At 40.5% G+C, this 12045-nt stretch overlaps 1 protein-coding gene across 1 annotated transcript in view; it reads left to right on the top strand.

Annotated features, from left to right (window-relative positions):
- Positions 1-12045, top strand: part of LOC102562817 (dynein axonemal heavy chain 5) — a 257486-nt gene that overhangs the window by 203586 nt on the left and 41855 nt on the right. The window contains exons 67-69 of the mRNA XM_059723533.1: positions 5079-5343; positions 9457-9578; positions 11001-11348. Coding sequence (XP_059579516.1) covers positions 5079-5343; positions 9457-9578; positions 11001-11348 — 735 coding nt within the window. The remainder of the gene's footprint in view (positions 1-5078; positions 5344-9456; positions 9579-11000; positions 11349-12045) is intronic.

Genomic DNA, 12045 nt, shown 5'->3' with positions numbered 1-12045 from the left:
TTAAAGATTAGAAACAAAATAAAACCAAAACCTTTTAGTGGGGAATGTTTGCTTCTTATGTCCCAGGGATGAAGAGAAGGCACTCATCCCTGAACTCCCCAAGTTCCTTTTTTGGGGCCTAATGGTGCTTTGCAGACATTAGCCAAGAGAGGTCCTTCCCTCCCCTCCCTTCCCTACTTGAAACCTCTTAAAAAATAAAAAGCTATTATCATTGGCTTTCCTGGTGTGTGTGTGTGTGTATGTGTGATTCCATGGACTCCCATCTTGCCAATGACTATATTGTGCCATCCTGCCCACTGGCCTGTTCACACTTTTGCTGACATGAGGGTTAAAATCTAGCCAGCAGCAGCAGTGAAACAGTATGGAAAAAATCTACCCCCTCCTTTTCACTCATTTTCACTGATGGCAGGACAGAGCATGGGAAAACTTTCTACCTATCCCATGATTCAGAAGTAGCCTAGTATTGACAGAATTCCAGCATACTTGGCCAAGGTGGCAGGCTAGGATGGGAGAAGCCAACACTCATTATCATTAGTGAGAAAAACAAATACCCCTGTTCCATTAGTGTGTCTTCTTCAGGGTGTTAGTAGCTGGGACACAGGCCCACAGGTTAATGGCCTGGAAGGTGGATGAGTAGGAGGGACACAGATAGGGAAAAAGGTAAATGGGAAACTTTCCCCCATCATTCTTTTATCTTTGGTGCATCATTTTTGGGTTTGCTGACTCACATACCTGTGCCAGGAGATTAAAGTCAGATAGAGCCATTCCATCTGAAGATTCCTGGGATGGAAGGAAGGGAACTGCTACTTGTTCCACTTATACTTCAAATTTATTTACATTTGTGTACCTTTTCAATCTTTTAAGTACAACTTCTTAGCAGGCATTTGTGGTGAGCTGAAGTACCTAGCAGCCTATTTTGGGAAAGAGTTTGGTAATGTTTTGTTCTGGTGTCTTGTGGTGTTTTATATAGGGAGAACACTTTGGTTGTGTAAAAAAGATTTTTAATTGATGGCAAGAATATTTGTAGGCTAAGGTAGAGATCCTTTTATGTTTCCCTATTTGAATTCAATTAAATAAATTAACTGGTTATGTTTGTAGCCTGCCCTAGCACTTAATTGTTGCTATCAATCACAGATATAAAGCAGCCAGTGACTATTCTGGGACACCACACAAGTGGAAATGAGAAGCAAGAGATCAGGAAGAAGGGAATAGCAGAATGATTACAGGTTTTCTGAGCAGCAAAGTTAGGCATTTCATGGGCACCTTGGCTGGTGATTTCACCAGTTGAACCCTGAAATGGTGTTTGGAGGGACTAACACTGAACCAGCTCTTATAAGTTAACTTGGAGATTTAAGTTCAAATAAAATATTTGTTCTTAAACACTCTAGGAGTATTAAAACATGTTGGTTATTTCCCCTATTCAATTATGAATACAAAACATATCATAGTGTCTGCATTTGTCTGTTATCTATTATTTTTATTTAAAATAAATAATTTTGCTTTATGGAAGAAATTTAAAAGTAATTATTTTTGCATGGCTTATGAGCTATAGCATTAATACAAGACTTAAATATGAGCTCTCTGAAATACATGCAGTCATGCATCCAGGGGTCTGTGCTGGGTCTGGTATTGTTCATCACCTACATTAATGATTTGGATGATGGAATTGAGTGCAAGCTTAGTAAATTTGTAGATTATACCAACCTAGGTGGCATTGCAGACACTCCGGAGAGTAGGGCTAGGATCCAGAATGACCTGAGTAGACTGGAAAATGATCTGCAGTCTATCAGGTGCGATTCAACAATGTAAATGCAAATTCCTGCACTTGGGATAGAATAATTGCGTGCACAAATACAGACTGGGGAATGATTGGCTAGGCTGTAGTACTGTAGAGAACAAGCTGGGGATTACAGTAGACCATAAACTGAATACGAGCCAACAGTGTGCTCTTCTTGCAAAAAAATCTAACAGCCTACTAGGTTGTATTAACAGGAGTGTCACTGGCAAATCAAAGAAAGTTATTTTTCTGCTGTCTTCAGCCCTGATGAGGCTTCACATGGAATATAGCACAGAGGAACAAAAATGATTAGGCTTTGGAAGTAAGATTTATGAGGAAAGGCTGAAACAACTACGGTTATTTGATAACCCCCACTGCACCCCCGCTGCCAACAGTGCCCGCGGCATCTGCAGGAGCTCCCCACTTAATGCCATAGCGCTCCTACCACTGCCAACACCACTGTGCCCCCCCAGCTGCTAGGGGCACGCATGATTCATGTCCCAATGGCCATTGGCTTCATTGCTGGAGACCAGGGTGTCAATAGTGACCAGAGGGACATATCTCCAGGGTGAGTTCGCTAGCACATTCCTGGGTTTGAAGCATGGAGACAGAAGTGGGTGGGCAGGATCTGGTCTAGACTCTCAGAGCAGAGTTCTGTGATATGCAGGAGAGTGCTACTGCAAACCATCTTTCCAGGACATAAAAACATCTATTGGCAAATGCTGCTACATTTTTAAATCTTCTGTCACCATTGTTAAAGCAGCAGAGTTTTCTCTCATACCATTATAGGCTGTGGGTATATTTCAGGAGGCAGTCAGTTTTTAAGTGGTGATATTTAAATATTTTTAAATGTTTACATGCTTAGAGTCCAGTTTGAGAAATTAGACTTTACTTTGCTTTCTTGAATTAGATCTTTAGGATTACACCCTATTTCACTTTCCATGTTTAATAGGTGAACATGTTGCTGTGTAACTGCAGTTTTTGCCACTTATGCACAGTTTGGGATTCTGTTTCCCTTGTGGAAAGAAAGAAATCACCCTGTGTAGTGTATACCGGCCAGAGCAGAAGAATACAGGCCCTCGTACTTTTTAGCCAAGTAGCCTACTGCTTAGGGTACTTGCCAAGGAAATCTTAATGGTCTTAAAAACTTGGGAAAACAAGTTCACAATTTTATTCGTTTGTCAACTTCATCCTAATGCTTAAACCCAAGCTGAACTAATGTAAGCACAATATTTTTTTCACATTTACAATCCCTTTCATAATTCCTTTCATAAATCAGGTATGCTCTATCTTAAAACTAAGTAGCTTTTCCACCACTATGCCTATTAAGAAGTTGGGTGTCAAACTCTCTCAAAACTGAGCCCTCTGAGTTGAAATCGTATTAATTCTGTCCAAATTTTTTATCCAAGAAGGAAGAAATATCTTCTTTTCCTATGGAAACAGAGATTTTTCTTTCAGGGAGCCATGTACAAAATCTTCAGTAGAATTTAACTGACACTGGATTGGCTAAAAAAGGTATAACATTTTCGTCTTCATATTCTAGCATAAAAATCGTACAAATGAATTGGCATGACTCATGCAAAACACTATGAAGCAAGATAAAAATCCTGGAGATAAACAGTTTTGACATAAATTTTTTAGAAGAAGAAAAATGAGGTCAATCTTTACATAATCTTAAAAGGATTCTTTTCCTTGTCTTTTCAAAACATTTCATTTAATGTTTAATGCTCGTATGTGAGAGATGATTATATGAGAGAAGCAGTCTATAAACTGGTATTGTCACAGCAAGGGGCAAATTGTGTGTGTAGCATTGGCCTCCTGAAAACTCCCAGAGGCTTGATGCCTGTGTCTGTGCATGCTAATTAGGCACCACCACTACTTCTTGAACAGGGAAATCTTGTGCTCTCGCAGTAGAGGGTCAACTAGAATTTTTATCACTGTTGCTGGTTCCAGTAATTCCTTGAGAGAGTGCTCATCTTTCAACTTCTAGATACTGGAGCCCATCCGGACAAACCTGCACTGTTGTCAAGACTGCTCACATACAACTATTTTAGCAGTTACTATATTTACTCAAATCAAAGACAGCGATTTTTCCCTCATTCAACATGGGGAAACAAGTCCCTCGTCTTGGATCCAAGTACAAGGCAGGGGGAGAGGAGCTTCTGTGGCTCTGACTCTGGCCCCAAGCCCAGGTTGAGACCAGAATCAGAACCACAGTAGCCATCTTCCCCCAACTCTGCCTGCTCCCTGCAACCTCTGCCCTCACCTCTGGGGACAGAGGCTGTGGGTAGCAGGTGGGGAGGTAGAGGCTACAGGAAGGGGCAGAGGCTGCAGGTGTTAGTGATTCCTTGAAGAGTGGTGTGTGTGTGTGTGTGGAGCAGAGGCTGTGGAGAGCAGGCAGGGAGCAGAGGCTGCAGGGAGGGCAGAAGCTGTGAAGGCGAGCAGGGGGTAGGTGGCAGGGCCTTCCCCCAGCTTCTTGCCTCCTCACCACATTACCCCCTGCTGCCACTTTCCCGGCTGCAGCATTGTGGAGAATGAATTTAAGACAACCCTCCAATAACTAGATTCCATACGTGGAAAATTATAACAAATTTATAAATTTTCCTTAATCTAATTATTGGGGGGGATCTTAAATTCAAAGACATCTTGGATTAGGATAGATACAGTATTCCTTAACAAACAAGTGCTTTTTGAGCAGTGAATTATCCTGAATCATTCATTCTTTCCAGCTTGTTTTCCCAAGTAATGCCCTATTAGACTAAATGAAAATATTCATATAATAAACATCACCAAAAAACAGGCCACTATATTGTATCGATAAATTATTATGCAGCAGCTGCATATCTCTCCACTCTCTCAAGATGTTCTACTACTTAGAGGTGAGATCAGAATGATCCACTATGTGCCCTGCCTCTGATAATGCACGCTGCTATGCTGGAAAAGGTCAGTGGCATCTAGTATAAAATTATGGCCTCTCTTCCCATCTTGGTATGCACAGAGAGGCTCATCAGGAAAAGACATGGCAAAGAGGAAGCAACTTGGTGGACCCCATGCAGCCATAGTTAGTTGATGTAGTTTCATCTTGACTTGTGGGACAGGAGGTGATTATTTGGGTATTTCTATTTTACTACAGACTGGCACCAGATATGAACTCAGTCTTTAATAGAGTCAAATTAATGCAGTGGCCCAAGTCGTTCTCTTACATTCTGTTTCTTTTTCTGTACACATGGTGATATAAAAAAATAAACAGAAACAATGATTAAAAATAGATCACAAAACATTTTTTTTTTTTTTTTTACAGAGTACTCCCTGTCGTGCCATTTCGATGGGTCAGGGCCAGGAGGTTCATGCAAGACGCTTATTGAATCAATGTATGCAAGATGGAGGATGGCTTCTTCTACAGAACTGCCACCTGGGTTTAGATTTTCTTGATGAACTGTTAGACACAATCACTACAGAATCTGTGAATGAGGGCTTCAGGACCTGGATTACTACAGAGGTCCACCCAAAGTTTCCTATTAATCTTCTGCAGTCATCAATTAAATTCACTAATGAACCTCCTCAAGGTAAAAAAAAAATTATTCTGACAATTGCTGACTCTACTGGTGACTGATTATTCATGGTTTAATTGTTCTTTATTCTCCCTATTTCTCAACTAGCTAAATGCAGCATCACATAAACCAACTTCACTATGCATGAAGTATTCATTATTTATTTTAATCCAGGATAGTTTTGTTTGCTTGTTTGATAATGGAACAAAATTCTGTCTGCTTAGGGAAAACTTTATGAGAAGATATCAGTAGGTGAGGTCTCCAGCCTGATCTAACTGAAACTACATGTTGGACAAAGTTGTTTCCACATAGATGTATACAAGGAGGAGTCCTCTTCACATAGTTTTCCTTCTTCACTAAGCAAGTCAAGGGGCTGAAATCCTACAACACTGCTTTCCTCCACTGATCCTGTGTCAGCCTTCTAAATGGCTCAAGGTCTGCTAAGAGATGAATGTACTTAGCTAGAGGAAACAGTAAGGAAGAAAAGGTTAAGCAAGACAGGTATTGGCCCCGCTCTCTGGCCCCATAGAAATTGCACAGACAAGTTACAATAGCCCCGTGCTCTACTCACTATTCTGCAGATCCTGCTTAGGGTCTGTAGAGATTGATGAGGTTAGGACTCAGTCCTGGTAATGTGGCTCCCATATAATTGCTGTCTGAGAGCTGACAGATCATAAAGCAAGCGACAAGAGATGTCACAGGGCCACCATACCTTTGGGTGGGGAAAAAGTGGGGTAATCTTCATGTGAAGACAATGTGAATAGAAACAACTCATCCCACATTATTGTGTTATTCATCTTGAAACGACACCTTAATACTCTAGAATTTTCCTCCAGCATCTATGGTATCCAGAAAGCTGATGTTTTGTAGGAAATTTCTGTATTATGACAACACCTTGACCTCTAAGGATCTAGTTAATTGCAACTCAGGAAAGACTATGAACCCCTAGACAACAACAGATCTCCATTATATGAATTGTTGTTGTTGTTGTTAATGTTAACAGCAAGCCTCAGGCTAAATTTTCTCCTTCAGCTTGGCTATCACTAGTGTTTTCCATCTATACATGCCACTTAATTGTTTCCAAGGAGCCACTCATGCCTCCTTAATGGAAGCCCTTAAAAAGTCATACACAAAAGTCAGAATGAGTCATGTTAGCTGGTATCAGTCAGCTTTCCCCAAGGGGCTCAGCCCTGACTAATATGACAGGACACAGTCTATAGAAGACTGCTGATACTTTCTTACAGGAATTCAATAAAAAATAAGGCATTGCTTTAGGGAGGGAAGAGGGATGGAAGGAAGGAAGGACTGAAGGAAGGGAGGAAGAAAGGAAGGAAGACTTTTAAAAACCTTTATTATTAAAATATTTTTCTTTAAAAGGTGAAAGTTCAAAAGTATGCTACCCTTCCAGGGACCAAGGATAAAATTCTTCTCATCAACAAAAACACTATATAACCTAGACTAAAACCCCCTCCCCCTTCATGCCTTTCATGGGGTTGCACATTTAGGATGAACTGTCCTCTTCCACCTTCTGCAGTTCCCCCTCAGTGGCCCAGCAGAACACAAACTGGTTTGTGTGTTTTTGCAAATGGGAGGGAGGGAGGGGATATGACTACAGGATAGAAATTTACAGGGTGTGGCAAATATGTGCCATATACTCTGAAGCGTAAGGAATTATTTGGGGCCATACTTGGATTATAGTGGGCATATTTACCTGTGCAGTTAATGTGACTGAATAAATTCCGGTGCAGTTTGAACCGGAGTAAACTATAATCCTGACATCACCATCTACACGGATGTTTAAGTGTAGTAATTTACTCCGTCATTGGATAGTACCTGTGTCTGACCTATGCCGGAGTAAATTAGTTTACTGCATCCTAATTGCAGTGCATGTATAGATGGTGAAACTTTACTGTGCAGTAATTAGTCTACTGCGCAGTAAGCACACACATAGACATGCCCACTTAGAAGTAATGGAGGGAAATTAAGGGAAAAATTAGGTTGAATATCAGGAAGGTATATAGATCACAGTTAAGTCTGCAAACACCCAAAGGAAGAGTAAAAGCCCCACTTACATGGAACATTTAAAATTGTATTCATCACGACACTGGAAGCAAAAAAAACAGTGCTGCATCTCAGCAGGGTAAATTATGGTGGGAAGAGCTTTGTGTTGAGGGAAATGATCAGAGCCTTGTTCCTTATTCTTTCTTTAAAGAAGCCAGTAGCCCCCTGCCTACTATTGGCTGTTGTGTCTAATGCTGAGACAGGAGCTGACCATGACCCTGGAGCTAGTATATTGTAAGTGGCAAAAAGCAGTCCTCAACCTGGTACATATTTGAAAGCCAATTTGCAGCACTACCCTCTACACCCTTTTTTACAGCACGAGAGTTCAGTACTTGTCCTTCATTTGTATGTGGGTGTTATATCTGGTTTCAATTAATGAAGTTAATAGGAGCTGAAAATATGTATCCAAGACCAGATTTGATCTTTCAGTCAATTTAGCTTCCTCGCAAGTTAGTAAGATATCTCAACCTCATTTGTTTTTGATTTATCTTAAAGACAGTTTGCTTCACTTTATGACTTAATGCCAAATATTTTCACTCTTACAGTCAGTTATCAAGCTTCTGTTTTAGGTTCTTTATATTTTTTAATGTTTAGCATCTTTTTGTGCCTATTGTAGTATTCATCTGCATTTAGACGACAGCATCATAGTCAACAGTGTTTGACTGTAGCTGCCAGGTGGTAGCCAATTTACAATTTGATTTTAATAATAGCTGTGTTTCATGGATAATAATTTTAACTTGAATTTAAGCAGTTTCCTATTATTCATATCTTGTCCCAAATTGCTAGCAGAACACAATAGTCTTAAGACAATGCTTGATAATTTCCCTCTTGATTGTGCTGGAGTCTCAAAATATCTTTTAAAAATGACGAACAACAGGTTCTCTGCCAAATTGGGACATCTGAATAGTATTTTTAAATATCATTTTAAGGGAGGTTTTTCATGGTATATCAGGATCCTATTCCAGCCTGCTTGAGAAACAAGTAACAAAACAGAAGGTGGGAAGGTCCTCCAACTCCATAGATCAGATGAGTGGCATAGGGATTGGTCTGCGGACCAGATCATGCATGGGGTTGCAGGTATGATTCAGTATGTCAGTCTGGCCCCACCTACCCAGATCCCGCCGCACACTAGAGTGATCATCCCTGCTGGTGTGACCTAATGCACAGGGCCGTGTTTCCTGATCTGCAGGATTCCCATGAGTCCCAAAAATTGGTAGCAAGGGAGCAGCAATTAATGCTGCCGCTGCTCTCTTGTCACTAGATATCTGGACCTGTGCAGAGCCCTGCCGGCTGGATGTCATGGCTTCATGAGCCAAATCTGGCCCTCAGGCTGGAGGTTGAGTACCTCTGGCTTAGATGACTATATTTTGTTCCTACCCCAAGATGTCCTTTGGAAAAAGTCTCACTCGACAATGTCATTCTTCAGATCTTTTAAATAAAACACAGGATACTTTCCTTTGATATCATAAAAATATTTTAATGTGTTACAGAAAATCAGGATCCAGGAGGCTGATGACAAGGTTTAAATAAGACTTTATAGATCAATAAAAGAGGCAGGCCCTTTGCCAAGAACAAAGAAAATGTTGTACTGTATAGTAAATAGAGGTGACCAAATTCATATTTTATAGTGGTAACTTTTAAGTATTGTTAAACCTGGGCTGCCTCTTAATATTTGGATTTAGATCCTGATTTCAGAACTTCCAAGTTTATGGAAGGTAAGGACAGTCATTTTAAATGTAGAGGCTGCTTTAACAAACTGCTGTGGATCTATTTCAATTTTCAGCACTGACCTTTTAAATTCTTTTTTGTTTGTTTACTTTTTGTTTTGTATAAGCCCATTTCTAAGTAAAATGTCAAAAAAGCATTTTGGCTGGTACTGCTTCAGAATAAATGAATAGGTCAGTGATTCAAACTGGTTATTCAGAACAGAAAAAAATCACACGGTATATTGGGATAGCCACTTCTATAGCATGCTGTTTGTTACAGTGGATCTAAGCACATTTTTTAAGTCCAAGTTACAAATCCTCTAAGTTGTTTACTCATGTACAGCAATCTGTTTTCTTAAAGGTGTAAAAGCTGGTTTAAAGCGGACGTACTCTGCTGTTACTCAGGAACAGCTGGACGTGAGCAATATGCCACAGTGGAAACCATTGCTATATGCTGTGGCATTTCTTCATACAACTGTTCAGGTTATTAAGTGCCTTACTTTTCTACTACGACACATGTTTTATAAATGAGAATATCATTAAGAATTCAAAACTGTATTAAACATAAATTTGAGATGAACAAACTATTACAGGTAAAATTTAAGCCAAAATTTATGACAAAAAGTTAATCTCCAACAAGGGGTACCTCAGGAATAATGTGAATAATCTGTTTGTTCCCTCTCTTTAAAAGGTTCTTTTCACGTATGGCTCCAGGTGGCTTGCTCTACCTTCTTGGCAAAGCTTTTCAGCTTGTGGTTGGGTAGTCTACCACTGCGCTAGTTAAATTATGGCATAATTTAAATTTTAAGAGCAGTCTGAAACAATTTATAGCATGCGTTGGAGAGCTGTAGAGACCTATGAGAAATGCCGTTTTTTGTAATGGAAGGACAGTATGCCTGAATAAGCTGGTCCTGTGTTAAAACTCACGGGAGGGAATGAAAGAGGAAAACTGAGGCTCCCCTTGCAGATTATAATGGAAGGTGAATAGAATCCCCATCATCTACTGGAAAATGTCATAGTAATAGCCCCAATTTTGTTATTGTTCACTAAGTTTGTCAGATTTTGCCTTTTACTCAGGAGGTGGACAGATAAAATATGTGTAGCACTCCAAGTGCCTTTTAAAGGGCTCCAAAAATGAGTAGACAAATAACTCACATCAGTGAAGAGCTAGAAATAGATCTCTTCCACTTCAAAATTATTCCTGGATGAAAAGGAGAACAACTTCGAAACACTTTACAGGGCAGTGCTTCATAATTAATTTGTACCCTTCAGATCATAATAGGGAAGTTGAGTGGTCTCCCAGCATCCCAGGATACTCTGCTTCTCTGCCCTCCACAGCCCCAAGGTAGCTCCTCTTCTGTGACTTAATTCCTAAGTCCACTGCCTAGAACTCATAGGCTGTGCCCTACATGTGACCCTGCGCTTTTAAAGCTAGGCATAAAGCCTGCCATTTTCTGGACCACCACCCAGAGAACATGGCTTCTCGAGTTTGGCATGCTATCAAGCACCCACTTACCCATCACATAACACCACATGAACCCCAAAAATGTCTGTATCTGAAAAGTGCTGCACAACCAAGGGGCAGACAGACCTGCTTGCCTTATGGTCCTGGAGAAGCACCCAGCAGTCCTTAGGAGGAAGTATCAGAGCTAGTCCGTATGAGTAAATTGCAGCAGAGATGGCATCTTATAGCCATGACCATGATTGGCATCAGTTCTGGACCAAAGTGAAGGTGCAGAAGGCATGATACTCCAATCATGTTTGAGGGATCTGGCAGGTGGTGTGCCTATACTACAAGGTGCTCAGGGACAGCTCCATCAACATTTTGTAAATTCTTCCATACTTTACAGTTTCTGCACGATTGTTACTAAACTTCAACCTTTTTGCATCCTTACATTCCTTTAGGAAAGACGAAAGTTTGGTCCATTAGGCTGGAACATCCCATATGAATTTAATCAAGCAGACTTTGCAGCCAGTGTGCAATTTATTCAAAATCATTTGGATGATATGGACATTAAGCGAGGAGTTAACTGGTCTTGTGTGCGCTATATGCTTGGAGAAGTGCAGTATGGTGGCCGTGTCACAGATGACCTGGACAAAATGTTGCTGAACACATTTGCAAGAGTGTGGTTTGGAGAGCATTTGTTTAGCGACAAATTTTGTTTCTACAAAGGTTACATAGTCCCAAAAGGCAAGACTGTTGAAGACTATCTCCAGTATATAGAGCAGCTGCCAATGGTTGATACACCAGAGGTAAAATTATTTAACTTTTACATATTAAAGAAAATTTATGCCAACTGAATCACTTGACTAAACATACATTGTAGCCTTCCATATACAGAACATGGCAGAAGTGGGCCAAGGCAGGTGGTCTGAGTTTAAATAAAGCCGGCTGATCTTGATTTCTGTATCACTGCTTATTATAGATAACCTTCCTTGGAATTAAACTATACCTACCAAACAGTTTGCTAACTAGCCCTGTTTAATGAACTGTGTGCTGAGTAAGAACATGAAGGAACTCCAGGTTTATAAAATACATTTGTCTCTTTATTAAGAGAACCATTTACAGAGGTGCTTCTGGAATACTCCACTCATGTTCATACAGACTGACTTCCTGATGCCGTCTCCAGACTCTTTATTCCTGCTGCCTTTGTGCCTCCCTCCATACAAATTGATACATGAAAAACCATCACCAGTTTGTGTATACTGAGATTTTTCTGAAGTAGGGTAGTTGCACTGCTACAGTCCCATAATGCAAATGCTTTGAGCTTGTGTAAAAAGCTGCTGGTACCTGTATGGCCTCTGAGTACTATAAGCTGCAAGGGAGGAATCTAAGAATCCTACAAATTTAGGGTTGGGAGGGACCTGAGAAGGTCATTTAGTTCAACCCCCTGCTCAAAGCAGGACCATCCCCAACTATAACTTCCCAGCCAAGGCTTTATCTTGCCAG

Source organism: Alligator mississippiensis, chromosome 3 (genome assembly GCF_030867095.1).
Source record: "Alligator mississippiensis isolate rAllMis1 chromosome 3, rAllMis1, whole genome shotgun sequence".
In the NCBI taxonomy this organism is placed as follows: Eukaryota; Metazoa; Chordata; order Crocodylia; family Alligatoridae; genus Alligator; species Alligator mississippiensis.
The sequence above is the reverse complement of the archived record's forward strand: the minus strand, read 5'-3'. Positions and strand labels throughout refer to the sequence as shown.